The sequence below is a fragment of the Balaenoptera acutorostrata genome, chromosome 5, assembly GCF_949987535.1.
Source record: "Balaenoptera acutorostrata chromosome 5, mBalAcu1.1, whole genome shotgun sequence".
In the NCBI taxonomy this organism is placed as follows: domain Eukaryota; kingdom Metazoa; phylum Chordata; class Mammalia; order Artiodactyla; family Balaenopteridae; genus Balaenoptera; species Balaenoptera acutorostrata.
This window is the reverse complement of record NC_080068.1, coordinates 107,113,072-107,133,676: the sequence shown is the minus strand read 5'-3', so window position 1 is coordinate 107,133,676 and position 20,605 is coordinate 107,113,072. Positions and strand designations below refer to the sequence as shown.

At 38.0% G+C, this 20,605-nt stretch overlaps 1 protein-coding gene across 3 annotated transcripts in view; it reads right to left on the bottom strand.

Annotated features, from left to right (window-relative positions):
* The window catches only part of STK32B (serine/threonine kinase 32B), a 349,362-nt gene that overhangs the window by 117,092 nt on the left and 211,665 nt on the right, over window positions 1-20,605 (bottom strand). For all 3 annotated transcript variants that reach the window (XM_007190965.2, XM_007190966.2, XM_007190967.2), the window contains exon 4: window positions 176-349. In XM_007190965.2, coding sequence (XP_007191027.2) covers window positions 176-349 — 174 coding nt within the window. The remainder of the gene's footprint in view (window positions 1-175; window positions 350-20,605) is intronic.

Sequence of the window (20,605 nt, the reverse complement as noted above, 5' to 3'; positions counted from 1 at the left end):
GCATGTGACAAGGGAGTAGGTAGAGAAGGTAAAAGCAATAATAAAGCTGTTCTGCTTTTTATGATCTCCATGTACTGCCACTTCTAAAGAATGTCAGTGAGAAAATACTCTCGATGGCTGCAGACTCCCCCCCATCACACCCTACCCCCCAGCATCCCTCCAGCAGCCTGGTTACCTGTGGATGATGTGATACCTCTGCAGATACTCCAGGGCCAGGGCCAGCTCGCAGATGTAGAGCTTCACGGCCCCCTCTGTGAAATGTACATTCTGTTGCAGGTGATAACGTAGGTCCCCTCCCAGCAGTAGGTCCACCACCATGAACATGTCCTCCTCGTCCTGGAAGGAGTACCTAGGAGCACCGAGGGGCAGAGAAAGTTAGGGATGGAGATGACTCCAATGCCCTCAAGACCGATGCCCCCATTTTACAGAAGAGCAAAACTGAGGCTCAGAGAGAGGCACTAATGCTGCCCAAGTTACAGTGTTCTATGACACAGCACCAGTCCTCTGGCTCACAAATGGCACTTGTACCAATACTGGACTCCAACATGTTACTTTGTTTTTAGTACATGCTTTAATTAGATGTTGTCAGGACTTAAGTAGCTGGTCTCCAAAGCTGCAGCCCCTTCTCCACTCATTCCCCTGTCCTCCCCACACATGCTGCTCCCCACAAGGATCTTGTTTCTGCAGCCCTTGAAGGCAGTGATGCTCTGGTAAGACACACCCAGGCTTTAAGGGAACTGGCAGTTTCTACTCACATTGCTTCTCAGAACCCGGCCAGAGCCCAAGCCCTGTGGAGAGGCCACGAGAAGGAAAACCAAGGCGCTCTGTTCAAGAGCCCCAGCTGAGCACTCAGTGACAGCCAGCGCCAACCAGTAGCCGTGAGAGTGAGCCACCTTGGGAATTTGGATATTCTGCTGCAGTCCCAGCTGACATCACATGGAGCAGAAAAGCCTCCCCGATGAGCCCAGTCAACTTACAGAACATGAGATAATGAAATGGTTGTATTTTGAGCCGCTAAGGTTTTGAGTGTATTTTCCCCCCAGAGCAACAGAAATTGCACTTAGGCCTTTTAAGGGCTGAAGCACCAACATAAAAACCCTGAGAATGGCGTTAAACAATTGTAAACTAGAATCACGTCATAAAATGTCGTCACATTCCATACAGAACCATGAACTGTAATACGGGCATCACAGAATGACAGGATGTTGTCCTGGATGCTTAGATCTGTGTCTCAGACCCTCGACTATTAGACCTGGGCCAGCCAGGCCATTCCCCTCGTTTGACAGAAGGGGGAAGAAGGGCCTCAGTGAGCCACTGTCAGGGTGAAAACAAGACTCAGACCCGCCACTCTCATCGAGCTCTTACAACGACACACTGCTGAGACGCTGCTGTAACATGTACTTGCTGTGCTTCCCTGACCTGGGCGGGCGGCCCTGAGGAGGGAGCCTGATTCGGCCACAGGGGAGGTGGCAGACCATGTGCTTATGGGATGAGGGACTCCAGGGATGGAAGGAACCTTAAATGCCATCTACTCCCACCAGCCCTGTATTACAGAGATTGGGATCCAGAGAGAGAAGAAATGGCTGCCCAAGAGTCACAGTTCTCCTTGTATATCTCACCTGCTGTTCATACGGGTCAGAATCAAAGCAGGGATGAGGGGGGTGATATATTGTGACCTTAAACTGTAAATTTACCAGATGTTTACAGAGTACCTGTCCTGTGACAGGCATTGGGCGGTGTGCTGGGGACACTGGGACAAAGCAATTGTCCTCACTCTGAAGGGGCACACAGTCCCCTGGGAGAGAAGGGCTAAGTCAACAGTCAGTGGTCATGCAGGGGGACAGGGGCTCTAGAAGTCTCTCTGGGGTGCAATGGGCATGTGGAGGGAGGAAGTCAGCTCTCCAGCAAGTGAGGTAGGTGGAAAGGTCTTTGCAGATGAAGGGTACCCTGGGTCTGGGACACACAGCGACTGTGACCCAGACAGAAGGACAGCACGAACCTTCTGGTGCTGGGAGTCCAGGACTCTGTAGGGTCTTGGGGACAGCACCTCCCATCCCCCCAGTTTCAGCATCTTAGCCACTGACACTCCAAGGGTGATGATGCAGACCAGCTTCTTCCATTCTCTTTCAGGCTGACTTCAGGGCTGGAGCAGTGGCTGCCTGCCCAGGCAGGAAAGAGGTGGTCCAGGGGCTTGTGGGGTTGTCCAGGGCCACCTGGAGGGCACCAGCTGGACTTTATATTTGGTCCAGGACAAGTATAAGCTGTCTGGTGCGTGATCACTGCTCCAATGGATGCATTACAGGAGTTGGATGCTCGTGAAGATGTTAAAAAATAAAGCTTGCCCAGGAGCCTTGCCCAAGGTAGGCTCCCCAGCCTGGAGGCACTGGCCTTTTCCAGACACTGTTTTTTCTGGGTGGACTATCTGGGCCCATGCGAGGATGGAGAGAATCAAACAAAGATGCTCTTAACACACTGGAGCATGGAGCAGGTAACCAAGGGCCTCCTTAGCGAGCACTGTAAAAGCCACGCTTCAATCTGTCTTTCAACATGGTCATAGCCATCTGTATTAACCTTTTCTCCTTCATGGGAATTTTAGAATAAATGTATCTGGTTTCTTGAAAAACTCTGACTTTTGTTGGAATTATGTTGAATTTACAAATTAAAGAGAATTTGCATTTTTACGACGCTGGAACTTTCCAACCTTTCCATGAACATGAAATATCTATTTATTCTGGTCTTCTTTTTATGTTTGTCAATAAAGTTTTATAATTTTCTACTTAAGGGCCTGGCATGTATGCATTTTTTTATGACTTTAACTTTTTATTTTATATTGGAGTATAGCTGATTAACAACGTTGTGATAGTTTCAGGTGCACAGCAAGGCGACTCAGCCATACACATACATGTATCCGTTCTCCCCCAGACTCCCCTCCCATCCAGGCTGCCACATAACATTGAGCAGAGTATTCTGATATTTTAAAATAAATTTTATTGCTATTGTGAAGATAATCTTTTAAAGTAAGGTGTACTAAATGGTCATTGCTAGGGGAAAATACACTCCGTAATTGCTTATGTTTATCTTAAATCTAGCATCTTGGCTGACCTCTTAGTTATTAGTTCTAATACCTTTCTTATATTTTTTCCACTTATTATATGAAGATGATCAGGTATTCTACAAAAAACTGCCATGTTTATACTCTTACAATACTTATGCTGCTTACTTTTGCTTGTTTTATTTTACTATCCAGGACCTCCAGTAAAACATTGATTATAAGAGGTGATGCTGGGCATTTTTATCTTGTTCTGGAATTTAGTAAACTGTTTCTCCATTAAGTAAATTGCTTGCTGTAGATATTTGATGGATATCATTTATCCAGTTAAGAAAGTTGCTTTCTAGATTGCTAAGAATTTTTATCGAATGGGTTCAAAGGTTTTATTTTATTTTTTTTAACATTAAACTGTCTTTGCATTTCTAGACTAAACCTTACTTGATAAACACACATACATATATGTATATCTATGTGTGTATATATATATATACACATATATATGTGTATCTGTGTATTATATATAACATATAATAATAAATAAATATATAAGTGTATATTTATAATATATATTTTAAATTTATAACTTATATAATATATATAATATAATAATGTATAATAAATATATATATAAGTATATTATATATAACATATACTATATATATATGTATATATATATATTTTTTTTACTGGGTTCAGGTTTATTCATTTAGGATTTTTGCATCAAACGTTCCAAGTGACACTGGCTTATATTTTCCTACCTTTGTCCTGACCCTGTTTTGGTATCATGGTAATACTGGCTTTGTATGATGAAGTGATTTTGTTTTGTCTATGTTCAAGAAGAGTGTACACGAGACATCATTTGCTTGTAGAAAGTCTGGTGTCAAAACGCCCTCCATTCCCCCACTTATGATGCACTTGGGATTTTCCCGCCTCACTTAAGGCATACCTGTGGGAGCTGTCTGATGATGCCCACTCCTCCCTCTCAACAAAAGATGAGAACATGACTAGAAAGTTTACGCGCGTCCTCTGGCCACTGGTGTTGGTTCATCAGGCCCCCTCAGAGTGCTCCTGGGGTCAGTGTGTGGATGAGGAAAGAAAAGCCTCTTCCTCTAGGTGTGCTCGGCTAGAAGCTGTAACTGAGGCTGTCTAGATCCTGTTGCCCAAAATGAAGATAAGACCCATCTGTAGAGTGGAGCTGCAGAGAGTCAAGCAGGGCTGAAGTTGAAAACAGAGAGAGGCCCTGCTGGAGGTGAGGGCTCCAGACCGGGCGGAAGAGCGGTCTGTCCCTGAACTTCCTATTTACATGGGCAATGACTGTACTTTCTGATTTAAGCTACTTAACACTATGTGTCTGTCACTTGGAATTGAAAGAGTCATCTGATGCATCTTTCCACGTATTTGCTACTGGAGATAAGGGTTTAGATGCTCAGAAAGAAATGACAGGAATCAGCGTAATACGCTCCTACAGATGCTCAATTTGTATTCTAATAGTTGATGGACTACTGAAATGCTATGTTAATGACCAGTGAGTTCTTGCACCCTCAATTCACAGCTAAACTGTCAAAGGGCATCTCATTCAGTATTCCATCAGAACTTCTTGGAGGAGCAACATGAATTTTCAGGGGAGAAACTTGCAGACCAGAATGAATTCTAAAGAGAAAATCCAAAATGCAAAGATAACAATAATTTAGGCAATAACTCAGATTACGGCTTTTTCTCGCTGCAGATCCATCGTCACCCTGGGCCACGGACCCTACATTCTCCAGGAGACTCAATGTTATTATCGGAGAACAGAGAATGACCTTGCATTGATCTCTCTGTAGTTTTGTGCCGTTCCACAGCTCTGTGCCATTGCCTCTTTTGCTTCTTATTGGACTGGAATTATAATTATGTTCTCATGACGCTGTTGCATATTGTCATGGAAATGATGGAGATCACAAATGAAAAACCTGCACTTGATTGCAGTAATGCTGACCATGGAGAAATCTGGATAATTAGGCTCAATATGCAAGATCAAAGAAGGTCAGGAGCTGGGATGGCATCAGTCCTGGCCTGGACATTGACATAGGCCAACATGAAGAATCCAACATCCTTTGGGTTTTTAAAAAAATGTATTAATTTCCTACCTTATTCCAAAACGGATTAAAAGTGACTTGCAAAATACATATAACATAATACAATTAAAAATAAGTAAGCCACAGACCAAGTCAAAGAATAATAAAGGAATACAAGAAAATGGATGCAGGCAAAAATACCCCAATCCATGCCCAAAGAACTTGCCTGCTTCCCTGAAGTAGGCCGTAAATGAATGCATTTCTAACCTTCCCAGCAACCAGAGCAAAGTGAGAATCATGACCAGATTCATGATTCAAGGGTCAAAGTGAAAAAACAAATCAATTGTTTATTTTTATGTTTCATATGTTTATTGCTGGTGCAGAAGCCAGAGGGAAATCTCTCCCACTGGATTCTTATAAAGACGGCATTCTGTAACGTGGTGATCAATAAGCTATATAAAATAGCTCTGAAAAGAGTTGCAAGTTTAACAGGATTTTTGTATGATGTTCCTCAAGATAGACTGAATGCATCAAAGTCCAATTCCATAAAAGCAGTGCTACATGGGGCAACAGCAAAGTGGTCTGGGCGTCATGCTCACAGATGAGCTTTCTTAATAAAAGAAATGCTGGTGAATGGCCTCAGGGACTACTTCACAAATATGAGCTCATGCACACACCAACAAACACTGGCATCACAGCCCCTGAACGAACTTTGTAAGAATTTCGCTCAGTAGGCTTCTACTACGCATCCAGCCCTGTGCCAGAAGCTGGGATTCAGTGGGAGAAGTTGCCCCAATAGGTCACCTGAGTTTGGGATAATCATAAGGGGTCTGGAGTTTGATGTCCTGTGCCAGGACAAGTGCCCCCTGATGATCCATTGCTGCATTTCCATTTTTCGCCCTTGGCCATGGACTTAACAGTCCCAAAGACACTCATTGTTGTCACTCTCTCATCCCTACCTGCTCAATCACAATGCTCCCTAATCCCACCTCTCTACTCTTATCCATCATCCCCTTCCCAGTTCAGAGCAGTGGTTTCCAACCAGTGTTCCAGTGGGGACATCTGATGACATCCGGAGACATTTTTGGTTGTCACACTGGAAGGGATGCTACTGGCATCTAGTGATTAGAGGCCAAGGCTGCTGCTAAACATCCTACAATGAACAGGATGGCCCCATGACAAAGAATGATCTGCCTCGAATGTCCAGTTAGAGCACCTCCAGCGCTCCCTCTCACTTCATCTCACCTTGCCCAGTACCTGGTCTCTTCAACCAACGGTGTGTTATTAATGGCTGGGGAGGCATGGAAATGAAAGGGACCTTCGGCAGGAAATCCTAAACCTTCTTAGTCTTCCAGCAGCGCAATGCCACTTGACCACTGGAAACAAATGCCTTTCTCTACTTTTCCTGAGGCAAAAGGAGTTAACTGCCCAGAGATGACTCCGTGGGATGGTCATTCTGGAAGCCCTGGCAGCAGGACAAGCCACGTGTCTCCAACATTCATCTCCTCTGTCCTTAATCTGTCCACCCACAAGGACGAGGAGCCGAGCATCTCCTAAGACCATTTTCTGTCCAATTTGATCTTCGAGGGGGAGCAGATAGAGAGGGGGGCTCACCCACCATGCTCACTTCCAGCGATTCTCAGAGATTTAATATCCAGCAAGAGAGGAGCTAGAAATACCCTCTAGACTAAGAAATCCAATAATGGGATGCTGGGCCTTCTGTTAGCTCACATCAGACAAATAAAAAGGAGCTTATCAAACCTGAACTGTGCTTGATACATATGCCTTTAGTAACATTCACAGTAATAAGCTGTTTTTAAATTTTTTAATTTGACTTCAGCCACAAAAGTCATCAAGCCATTCGAACACGCTAGCCCTCACTGTTCTCACACTAGGCTGATTCTGGCCCTGTCTCTGTCCCAGGAGATTACTGGTTAGTTTCCATCTGCTGCCTGTAAGCCAAGTGCCATCAAGGGGAGACTCTCAAATGCCATCCGGCTCCCCGGGCCAAGGTAGTTTAGGGCAGGAGAAATTGTGGGATGATGCAAAGGCAAGATGCAAGTCCACGGCCCTCCCCACCTGCCAGCTACACAGTGGGATTTGCAGACTCTAAAGTGTCATCTCTTTGTGTCAGTGCAGGACACTGTTCTTGTGGCTTAATGGTTTCATTTATAGATTAAATCTGTGCTCACTTCTGCTTACTTCTAAAGGTTTTGCAGTGCCTAACAAAGTAAGACTGATGGATGCGATGGAGAGGAAAAATGTGGAACAAAGGAGAGGCGAATGTTTTGTTCACATGGACAAACTGATTGTGAGCATGGTTCAACCTCCTTCACAGGACACAGCAACAAAGGCAATGCAGAACAGACAACCCACTCTCACTGTCTGATTGAATGAGATGGAGCCAAACATGTCCCCTTGGGCTGAATTCCAAAAGAAATGTATAATTTGCATTCTTTACAAAGAGGAGGCATGGAGTAAGAAATAGGAAGCAAATAATGGTAATTCACACTTGTGGAGTGTTTCCTATGCACATTCCAATATTCATGAGAGATACTGGTCTGTAGTTTTCTTTCACTGCACTGTCTTTTAAAAAATTATTTATTTATTTATTTATTTATTTATTTATTTATACAGTAGGTCTTTGTTGGTTATCTGTTTTAAATATAGCAGTGTGTACATGTCAATCCCAAACTGCCAATCTATCCCTCCCTTCCACCCTTCCCCCTGGTAACCATAAATTCATTCTCTAAGTCTGTGAGTCTGTTTTTCTTTTGTAAATAAGGTCACTTGTATCATCATATTTTTTTTAGATTCCTCATATAAGTGATATCATACGATATTTGCCTTTGTCTGACTTACTTCACTTAGTATGATAATCTCCAGGTCCATCCATGTTGCTGCAAATGGCATTATTTCATTCTTTTTAATGGCTGAGTAATATTCCATTGTATATATGTACCACATCTTCATGGACATTTAGGTTGCTTCCATTTCTTGGCTATTGTAAACAGTGCTGCAATGAATATTGGAGTGCATGTATCCTTTTGAACCATGTTTTTCTCTCGATATATGCTCAGGAGTGGGGTTGCTAGATCACATGGTAGCTCTATTTTTAGTTTTTTGAGGAACCTCCATATTATTCTCCATAGTGGCTGTACCAGTTTACATTCCCATCAACAGTGTAGGAGGGTTCCCTTTTCTCCACACCCTCTTCAGCATTTACTGTTTGTAGACTTTTTAATGATGGCCATTCTGACTGGTATGAGGTGACATCTCATTGTAGTTTTGATTTGTATTTCTCTAATAATTAGCAATGTTGAGCATCTTTTCATGTTCCCCTTGGCCATCTGTATATCTTCTTTGGAGAAATGTCTATTTAGGTTTTCTGCCAATTTTTTGATTGGGTAGTTTGGTTTTTGGATATTGAGCCACATGAGCTGGTTGTAAATTTTGGAGACTAATCCCTTGTTGGTCTCATTGTTTGCAAATATTTTCTCCTATTCTGTGGGTTGTCTGCAAATCAATCAGTGTGATACACCACATCAACATATTGAAGAATAAAAACCATGTGTTCATCTCAATAGAGGCAGAAAAACCTTTTGACAAAATTCAATATCCATTTATGATAGAAACTCTCCAGACAGTGGGCATAGAGGGAACATATCTCAACATAATAAAGATATATGACAAACCTACAGCTAACATCATACTCAATGGTGAAAAGCTGAAAGGATTTCCTCTAAGATCAAGAACAAGACAAGGATTTCCACTTTTGCCACTTTTATTCAACATAGTTTTGGAAGTCCTAGCCACAGCAATCAGAGAAAAAAAAGAAATAAAGGGAATACGAATTTGAAAAGAAGAAGTAAAACTGTCACTGTCTGCAGATGACACGATACTACACATAGAGAATCCTAAAGATGCTACCAGAGAACTACTGGGGCTCATCAATGAATTTGGTAAAGTTGCAGGATACAAAATTAATACACAGAAATCTGTTGCATTTCTATACACTAACAAAGAAAGATCAGAAAGAGAAATTAAAGAAACAATCCCATTTACCATCACATCAAGAAGAACAAAATAACTAGGAATAAATTTAAATAAGGAGACAAAAGACCTGTACTCCAAAAACTATAAGATGCTGATGAAAGAAATCAAAGACAACACAAACAGTTGGAAAGATATACCATGTTCTTGGATTGTAAGAATCAATATTGTTAAAATGACTGTTCTACCCAAGGCAATCTACAGATTCAGTACAATCCCTATCAAATTACCAATGGCATTTCTCACAGAACTAGATCAAAAAATCTTAAAATTTGTATGGAGACACAAAAGACCTCAAATAGTCAAAGCAATCTTTTTTTTTTTTAATAAATTTATTTATTTTTGGCTGTGTTGGGTCTTCATTGCTGCGTGCGGGGTTTCTCTAGTTGCGGTAAGCGGGGGCTACTCTTTGTTGCGGTGCATGGCCTTCTCATTATGGTGGCTTCTCTTGTTGTGGAGCATGGGCTCTAGGCGTGTGGGCTTCAGTAGTTGTGGCACATGAGCTCAGTAGTTGTAGCTCACAGGCTCTAAAGTGCAGGCTCAGTAGTTGTGGCACATGGGCTTAGCTGCTCTGTGGCATGTGGGATCTTCCTGGACTAGGGCTCGAAACTGTGTCCCCTGCATTGGCAGGTGGATTCTTAACCACTGCACCACCAGTGAAGTCCCCCAAAGCAATCTTGAGAAAGCAAAACGGAGCTGGAGGAATCAGGCTCCCTGACTTCAGACTATACTACAAAGCTACAGTAATCAAAACAGTATGGTACTGGCACAAAAAACCAGAAATATAGATCAGTGGAACAGGATAGAAAGCCCAGAAATAAACCCACGCACCTATGGTCAATTAATCTATGACAAAGAAGCCAAGACTATACAATGGAGAAAACAGTCTCTTCAATAAATGGTTCTGGGAAATCTGGACAGCTGCATGTAAAAAAATGAAACTAGGACATTTGTTAACACCATACACAAAAATAAACTTAAAATGGATTAAAGACCTAAAGGTAAGACTGTATACTATAAAACTCTTAAAGGAAAACATAAGGCAGAACACTCTTTGACATAAGTCGCAGCAATATCACTTTTGATCTGTCTCCCAGAGTAATGGAAATAAAAACAAAAATAAACAAATGGGACCTAATTAAACTCAAAAGCTTTTTCACAGCAAAGGAAACCACAAACAAAATGAAAAGACAATGCACTGTCTTTATCTGCCTTTGGTATCAGGGTAATACAAGTTCATAAATTGAATTGGGAAGTGTTCACTTCTCTTCTGTTTCCTGGAAGAGACTGTATAAAATTCTTTAAATTTAATTCTTTAAATATTTGTTATAAGTCTCCTGTGAACCTATCTGGACATGGAACTCCATTTTTCAGGAGCTTTTAAATTATAAATTCAATTTATATTAAAAAGATAGAATTAAGTTAATTTTTTCTTGGTTATGTTTTGGTAGTTTGTGGATTTTGAGGAATTGGCCCATTTCTTCTAAGTTGTCAAATTTATGAGTATAAAGTTGTTCACAGTATTCCTTTATTATCCTTTTAATGGCTGCAGAGCCTGCAGTGATAGCTTCTGTTTCATTCCTGATTTTATTAATTTGTATCTTCTCTCAGTTTATAGTTTTCATTCTTGCTAGAGTTTTATCAATTTTTTTTGAAGAACCAGCTTGTTGTTCCAATTGATTTTTTTTCTATTGCTTTCCTCTTTTCAATTTCATTGATTCTACTCTATTGTTTCCTTCTTTTTGCTTGCCTCAGGTTTATTTTTCTCATTGTTTTTTAGTTTTTTGAGATCAAGACTAGATTAATTTGAGACCTTTCCCCTTTTCTAAGGTAAGCATTGAGAGCTATAAATTTCCCTCTCATCACAGCTTTAGCTGAATCCTACAAATTTTGATATGCTGTGTTTTCATTTTCATTCACTTGTATGTATTTTTATTTCTTTTGAGGCTTCTTTTTTAACCCAAGGATTATTAGAAATTTGTGTTTAATTTACAAGTATCTGGAGGTTTTCCTGTTGTCCTTCTGTTATGGAGGTCTAGTTTGGTTCCAATATGGTCATAGCACATACTCTATCATGATTTCATTTTTAAAAATTTGTTGAGGTTTGTTTTATGAACCAGGAGCCAGGTAAATCTTTGTGACTGTTCCATGGAAACTTGAAAAAAAAAAAGTATTTTCTGCTGTTATTTGGTGAAATGTTCTGTAAATGTCAGTTAGGTTCTCTTGGTTATGGTGGTGTTCATTCTTTTATATCTTTGCTGACTTTCTGTCTAGAAGTTCCATCAATTGCTAAGAAGTCCCCAAATATAATTGTGGTTTTTTCTAGGTCTCCTTTCAGCACTATCAAATTCTGTTTCATGTATTTGGAAACTATGATGATTGACCCATTTATAACACATTATTTGAATCATTTTAATATAGTATCCCATATCATATTACCATGTATATATTTTATATTTATAAAGTTTATTTATCTATTTCCTACTGAGAGATAAATTTCAGCACAATTGTTATTACTTTTCCCTTGTTACAAGTGATGCTGCAATGAGGTTATTTACATATTTCTTCTTGTGCTCACATGCACAAGATAATTTATTAAACAAGCATGTATTGAGCACCAACCATATGTTGGACACTGGTCTAGGTGCTTTGGATACATAAGTAAACAACAGAAACCATGTCCCTCTCTCCGTGGGATTACGTAAAGTGAACTAAGCAACTAGCACAGTGGGTAGCACATAGGAGGTCTTAGGGGGAGCTGATTATAAGAATGAACGGCTAAATGAATAAAGCTAACATCCTGATGTTAAACATGCTGAGTGATAAAGGTGTATCACATCCTTACTCTTATAATCCTTACAATAACTACAAAGGAATACACAATTATACCTATTTTACTAAGGCCCAAACAGGCATCTTGAGAGTGTAGCTTACTTAACATCACACACTTGATTTATTTTTTTAAAAGGAAGAGGGACATTTTAACCAGTGGCAAATGGAAAGTTTTTCAGTAAATGTTTCTGCATCAATTGTATATCTATGTGGAGAAAAATGAATTCTGACAAAGACCATATATCATACACACCTATCAATTTAAGATGGATTGTAGATCTCAATGTGTAATGTAAAACTGAAACTTCTAGAAAAAAACATGGGAGAAGATCTTCATGACTTTAGGATAGACAGAGACTTCTAAACAGGATATTAAAAGCACTGATAACAAGAATGCATTGATAAATTGGATTTGATTAAAATCAAGAACTTCAGTTCTCAAAAAACACATGGAATAAAAATGGGGCATAATGTTAACAACTGGGGATATGCTTAAAGTATATAAGTATCTTTGTAATATTTTTGCAATTTTTTAAATTTTGAAATTATATCAAAATAAAACTTGCCAACACACACTCACACACCCACATCCAAATGAGATCGTTTTAACTTAAAATTTTAATTGTTATCTTCAGGGCAACAAGTAAGAAAATAACTCAAAGATATGTTAAAAGAAACAAGGAAACTAAAAGAGTGTGCCAGAAAATATTTGTTTTACACAAAGGACAGCAGTAGTGGAGGAATAGAAGGGAAAAACACATAAGACATATAGAAAAAAATAGGAAAGTGGTACATGTAAATACCACCTTATCAAAAATTACACTAACGTAAACACTCTAAACAATACAATTAAATTGCAGAGATTGGCAGAATGGATTGTTTCAAAAAAATGATCCAATTATATGCTATTTACAAGAGACACATTTTAGATTCAAAGAAATAATTAGGCTTAAAGTAAAATAAACATACAAACAGTAATCAAAAGAGAGTTGTAGTGACTATACTATATCAGACAAAATAAACTTTAAGATAAAAACTGTTTCTAGAGACAAAGAAATATATTTTAAAATGATAAAGAGTCAGTCATTCAGGCAGATATATATATATACCCACACACACACACACATATATATCTTGTTACATATGTATCATTATATATATAACATTATAAATTATATCTTGTTATATATGTATATATATAGGTATATACATATATATACACACATAACAAGTTTTTATATATATAACAATTATGGTAGAATTGTAATGTTGGCTTAGTATACAAAAATCAATGTTAATACTGTATGAATGGAGTAAAAGACAAAACCTACATGATCAGGTCAATAGCTGCAGAAGAATCTGACAAAATTCAGTGCCCTTTCATGATAAAAACAGTCAACAAACTAGGAAGAGAAGGGAAATTCCTCAACCTGATTAGGGTCATTTATGAAAAAAACACAGTCAAATCAGGCTTAATAGGGAAAGACTGAACGCTTTCCCCTTAAGATCAGGAACATGACAAGGATCAGCTCTCACCACTGCAATTGAATGTTGTCCTGGAAGCTCTAGTCAGGACAATTAGGAAAGAAAAAGAAATAAAAGGTAACTAGATTAGAAAGGAAGTAAAACTATCTCCATTCAAAAATTACCTGATATTGTACATAGAAAATCTTAAGAAATCTATTTAAAAAAACTTTTTAGAACTAATAAATACATTCAGTAAGGTCACAGGAAGGAGAATCAATAGACCAAAAAAAAAAAAAAAAAAAGCAAATGTATTTCTGTATAGACTAGCAATAAACAACCTGAAAATGAAGTTAAGAATACAATTCCATTTAAAATAAAAATTATTAAAACATTTAGGGATAAACTTAACAAAATAAGTACAAGACTTTTACATAGAATACTACAAAACATCAGTGAAAGAAATTAAACAAGACATAAAGAAGTGAAAATGTTCATGGATCAAAAAACTAAATAGCAATATTCCCCAAGTTCATCTACAAATTCAATGCAATCCCTATCAATATTCCAACTGCAGCTTTTGCAGAAACTGCAAGCTGATACTACAATTCACATGGAAACAAAAACACATAATAACCAAAACAATCTTTAAAAAGAAGAACAAAGTGAAGGGATTTACTCTAACATTTTCAAACTTATTACAAAGCTATAGTAACCAAGACAGTACAGTACTGGCATAAGGAGAGACATATAGATCAATGTAACAGAACTGAGAGTCCAGAAATAAACCTTTACTTTAATGATCAATTGATTTTGATAAGAATGCTAAGATAATTCAATAGGGGAAAGAAGTCTTTTCAACAAATGGTGCTGGAACAATTGAATATCTGCACGCAAAAGAATGAAGCTGAACCTTTACCTGCCACCACACACAAAAATTAACTGAAAATAGATCACAGACCTAAATGTAAAGCTAAAATTTTAAAACTCATGAAAAAAAACATAGATGTAGAGCTCCATAGCTTGATTATTGAATTAGGCAAAGATTTCTTAGATATTACACCAAAAGCACAAGTAACAAGAACAACAACAACAACAAAATAGATAAATTGGATGTCATCAAAATTAAAAACTTCAAAGCACACTATCAAAAAAGTGAAAAGACAGCCCACAGAATAGAAATTATTTGCAAATCATGTATATTATAAAGAACATTTATTTAGAATAAAGAACTCTTTCAACTCAACAATAAAAAGACAATCCAATTTGAAATTGGGCAAAATATTTGAATAGACATATCTCCTATAAGAAGATATACAAATGGCCAATAAGTAGATGAAATGATGTTCAACATCATTAGTTATTGGGGCATTTAAATCAAAATCACAACAAGATACAATTTCACACTCTTTAGAGTGGCTCAAGAAAAGATGGACAATAGCATGTATTGACAAGGATATGGAGAAACTTCATACATTGCTGCTGGGAATGCAAAATGGTATATCCAATGGGAATAACAGTCTGGCAGTTCTTCAAAATGTTAAATAAAGAATAACCATATAACCCAGCACTTCCACTCCTAGATATATACCCAAGAGAACTGAAAACATATGTCCGTCCACACAGAAACTTGTGCACGAATGTTCATAGTAGCATTATTTACGATAGGCAAAAATTGAAACAACCAAAACGTTCATCAGCAGATGAATGGATAAATTAAATGTAGTAAATCTACACAACGGAAGATTAATCAGCCATAAAAAGGAATGAAGTACTGATACATGTTACAATATGGGTGAAACTTGATGTATTATGCTAAATGAAAATTAGTCTCAAAGGCCATATATTGCATGGATTCCATTTTTACAGAATAGGCAAGTCCATAGAGACAAAAAGTAGATTAGTAGTTTCTAGGAACTGGGGAGTATAGGAAATAAAGACTGACTGCTAATGGGTATAAGATTTCTTTGAGGGGTGATGGAAATGTCCTAAAATTAGATGGTGGTGATGGTCATACACCTCTGTGAATGAATTAAAAACTACTTAATTGTGCATTTAAAAAGGGTGACTTTTATAGCATGTGAATTTATATCTCAATGAAACTGTTACCAAAATAGCAACATACACAACCATGTTTACTGTACTAAACCATTTGTGTAAAAAGTGGAAGAACATTTTATAAATAACACATATATTTTCATAAAATATATGTGTTATTTATACATACTTAAAAGATCTCTGGAATTATATTTATAAGACTGACAACTGTGATCTGGGCAGGATCACTAGATGGCCTGGTTTCAGAACTAGAAGAGGGAATTTTCACTATATACCCTTTTGTATTATAAATCATATGAATATACCTATTCAAAAGTGAATACATTAGATTAAGTTCACCCATTTAAAGTGAAAGAAAAATGTGCAAGAGATTTGAAGAGGTGCTTCAACAAAAGGGGGGATATACAACTGGTATATATACAAAATATATAAAGAGTTCAGCCTCATTAGAGAAGTGCAAATCAAAATGAAAATGTGGTTTCTCATCACACTCAACAAAGTGGCTAAAATAAGAACTACGGACAATAGCATGAGTTGCTGGCTGTGTATCAGCCCTGACTCTCATACCCTACTGATGGGAGTGTAAACTGGCCAAACACTTTGGAAAACTATTGGTAGTATCTACACAGGCTGAACATAATTCAGCAATTTCTTTCCTCTGTATATACCCAGCAAAAATGTTCACCTATATACACCAAAATACATGCACCAAAATGTTCCTACCAACAGTATTTGATTGAGTGTGTTAGTTTGCAGGGATACCATAACAAATTTACTCTCTGACAATTCAGCAGGGTTGGAAGTCTGAGATCAAAGTGTCGACCTGAGGCCCCTCTCTCTTGGGCTTGAAGATGCCTGTCTTCTCCATGTGTCCTCACATGATTGTCCCTCTGTGTGTGTCTGTGTCCAAATTTCTTCTTCTTATAAGGACATCAGTCAGATGGATTAGGGTCCACATTAATGACCTAATTTAACTTTAATTACTTCTTCAAAGACCCTATCTTCAAATACAGTCACATGCTGAGGCTCTGGGAGCTTCAACACATTAATTTTGAGTGGACACAATTCAGCCCAAAACAATGAGTCTGATATTTAACCACAGATTCATATGCCACTTGGGTCTTCTCCTCTGTGCACTGTCTGTTGTTGTTCATCGTCCATTTATCTATATGGCTGTTTGATCTTTCATTAGTTATTTGTAGACACTGTTTACATATTGGAGACCAACCTTTTTACATGTGTCTAGGCTGACAATACCTTCTCTCATCCAGTGCTCTGACTGTTCACTTTGTTTCCTGTTATTTCTATGCATTAGCTTAAACTTGTTGTGTCTTACTAACTGTCCCTTTGATCTATCTCCCCATGAGACAGGTGAGTTAAAAGTCTCTCACCAAATATTTGACTTCTTATTTTTCCTTACGATTCCAGCAATTTTTGCTTCACATATTTTTCAGTTTTATATCAGCATACAAGTTAAGAGACGTGAATTTTCCTTCTTATCATTTTGTAGTTTATCCTCATTATCCTGAAAAAAAAGGTTTTTTTGCTGTGACATCAATTTTGATCTATATTCTTTTCCTGGTCTACCTTTTTACATCTCATTATGTATAGATTTTCACTACCTTCATGTTTTTTGCTGTGACTCTTATAAATAGGCCATGCATAGATTTTTAAAATATCCAAACTGAGAGTCTGAGTATTGTTTAGTGAGTTCAGTATGTTTATATTTATTATAGTGACTGACTTTTTAAAATTTATTTATTCTTATTCTTATTTTTGGTTGCATTGAGTCTTCGTTTCTGTGCGAGGGCTTTTCTCTAGTTGCGGCAAGTGGGGACCACTCTTCATCGAGGCCTCTCGCTATCGCGGCCTCTCTTGTTGCGGAGCACAGGCTCCAGATGCGCAGGCTCAGTAATTGTGGCTCACGGGCCTAGTTGCTCCGCGGCATGTGGGGTCTTCCCAGACCAGGGCTCGAACCCGTGTCCCCTGCATTGGCAGGCAGATTCTCAACCACTGCACCACCAGGGAAGCCCCACAACTGACTTTTTGAATTACAGTTATCCTTGTGTTTAGTGCTTTCTGTCTACCATACTTTTTTCCCCTTCATATCTGCCTTCAAGTTCACTGATTGAGTTTCTTTAGTTCCCCTCTTGGCTATGTATCCTATTTCTAAACTTTTAGTGCTTACATTTAAATTTTAACATCTGTACCTTACTTAACATGGTATTGAATTAAACAATATTTCTAATTTCTTTTTAAAAAACATACAAGTAATATGTTTTACTATGATCACCTCTTCTTCCATATCTGTTATGTTATTGTTACCTAGTCTTTTTTAAACCTAGTTTTTAGAATTAAATTTTATTTATCTTAACCTTGTTCTATTTGTTGTCACTTAAAAGTATTTCAGACAAAGAATATATATATATATATGTATATTTATATATATGTATAAAACACATGTACCTGTGGTTTGTAAATAAGAATTAAATAAACTCTATAGCTTAATAAACAGACCTGATTCTGGGAAGATGGTGGAGCAGGAAGCACCAGGAATCTCTATTCCCACCATGACAACAATTGCACTGGTTGTCTGATGTAATTATTTGGGAACTCTGGAGTCTGATGAAGGCTTGCAACTTTCAGGGAAAGGCTTGGATTGAAGTTAATTATGGTCAATTTCAGCTCTTAGTAGGGTAGTAGCTACCCATCCCTCACCCCCAGCCCCAGAGCAGGCAGCTGTGCATGTATTCCAGGAGCAGCTTGCAGAAGCCTGGGTGGGTGAAGAGGATCCTGTTCTTCAAATATTGGAGATCTGTGACCTGACTGCTAATTGTTGCTTCTGATCACAGAAGTGCAGACAAAGAGGTGGGTGACCATTGTTGTTGCACCTACCCCCATTGTTGTGAACCCTGCCCCCACTGGCCGAAGTGACTTTCAGGAGACTTAAAGGGCTTGTGCCCTTTGCACCCCACTTTCATTTTTCTCTTTTCCTCTTTGGGAACCAGATATTAATGACTAGTATATATAAAATCACATATATGGGAAAAATTAGAAATTCACCATGCATGCACAGGGAAAAGCACAGGCTCAGAAAAAAATTGAGAAGATCTAAAGTTTACACCTCAGACTGATCCTTGGCACAGAGACAATATACAACAATCAAAAACAAAAGCAAAAACAAAAAAATCCTGAGGAAGGGAAAGAATCTGATTCCTGAGTTACCAAATTATTAGATTCAAATGTCCAGCTTTCAACAAAAAAGCCACAAGACATAAAAAGAAATAGGATAGTATGGCCCGTTTGAAGGACAAAATAAACCAACAGAAACTGTCCCTGTAACAAGATCTGATGACAGATTTACTAGACAAAGACATTGAAATAATGGTTCTAAAGACGCTCAAAGAAGTACAGGAAGCTGTGGAGACAGTCAAGAAAATGATACACAAATAGCATGGAAATGTCAAAAAAGAGATAGAAAACTTAAAAGAAACCAAAATGAAATTCTGGAGATGAAAAGTATAGTAACTAAAATGAAAAATCACTAGAGGGATTCAAAGGCAGATTTCAATGAGCAGAAGAAAGAATCAACAAACTTGAAGATAGGACAATGGAAATTATTGAGGCTGAGGAACAGAAGAAAGGAGATTGAAGAAAAGCAAACAGTGCATAAGGGTCCTGTGAGACACCGTCAAGTGGACCAACATACACATCGCAGGAGTCCTAAGAGGAAAAGTGGAAAAGAGGCAGAAAAAATATTTGAAGATATAATGGCTGAAAACTTCCCAAATTTGAGAAAATACATGAATATAAACATCTAAGAAGCTCAACGAACTCCAATAGGATTGACTCAAAAAGACCCACATTGAGACACATTATAGACTGTGGAAAACCAAAGACAAAATCTTGAAAGCAGTAAGAGAGAGGCAACATGCCACATACAAGGGAACCTCAATAAGATTATCTGCAGATTTCTCATCAGAAGCTTTGGAGGCCAGAAGTCAGGAGGCTGATATGTCCAGTCCTCAAAAACACCCATCAACCAAGAATCCTATATCCAGCAAACAGTCCTTCAAAAGTGAGGGAGAAAATAAGACATCCCCAGATAAGCAAAAGCTGAGGAAGTTCATTACCTCTAGACCTGCCCTGTAAGAAATTCTCAGGGGAGTGCTGCAGGTTAAAACAAAAGGACACTAGACAGTAACTTGAAGCCACAGGAAGAAATAAAGGTCTCAATGAAGGTAAATACATGGGCAAGTATAAAAGCTAGTATTATTGTAACAACAGTTTGTAAGTAACCCCACTTTTCACCTTCTCCTGATTTAAGAGATTAATACTTGTTTAAGAAGCAATTATTAGTCTAAAAGTTAGTATTATTATAACTTTAGTTTGTAACTCCATATTTTATTTTCTACATGATTTAAGAGACTAATGTATTTTTAAAAATATTAGTTTATGTTTTTAGATGCACAATGTTTAAAGATGTAATTTTGGGACATCAAGCACTGAAAGGAGTGGGGATGGAGGTGTAAAGGAGCAGAGCTTGTGTATGTTATTTAAGTTAAACTAGTGTAAATCCAAATTAGAATGTTATAATCTTAGGATGTTAACTTTAACCCCCATGGTAACCACAAAGAAAATAGATATAGAATATACACAAAAGGAAAGAGATAGGAGCTTGAACATTTTACTACAAAAAAATATAACAACACAAAAGAAGACAATAATGAAGGAAACGAGAGGCAAAAAGCTATAAGGTATATAAAAAACAAATAGCAAAGTGACAGAATGAAGTACCACCTTGTTAGTCAGCCTTAAAATGGAAATAAATTCTGACATGCTACAACATGGATGAACCTTGAAGACATCATGCTAAGTGAAATAAACCAGTCACCAGAAGTCAAATACTATATGATTCCGCTTTTATGAGATACTTAGAATAGTCAAAATCATAGAGACAGAAAGAAGAATGGTGGTTCCAGGGATGGGGGAGCTGGTAATGGGGAGTTATTATTTAATGGGTATAGATTTTCAGTTTTGCAGGATAAAAAGGGTTCTGGAGATGGATGGGGGTGATGACTGCACAACAATATAA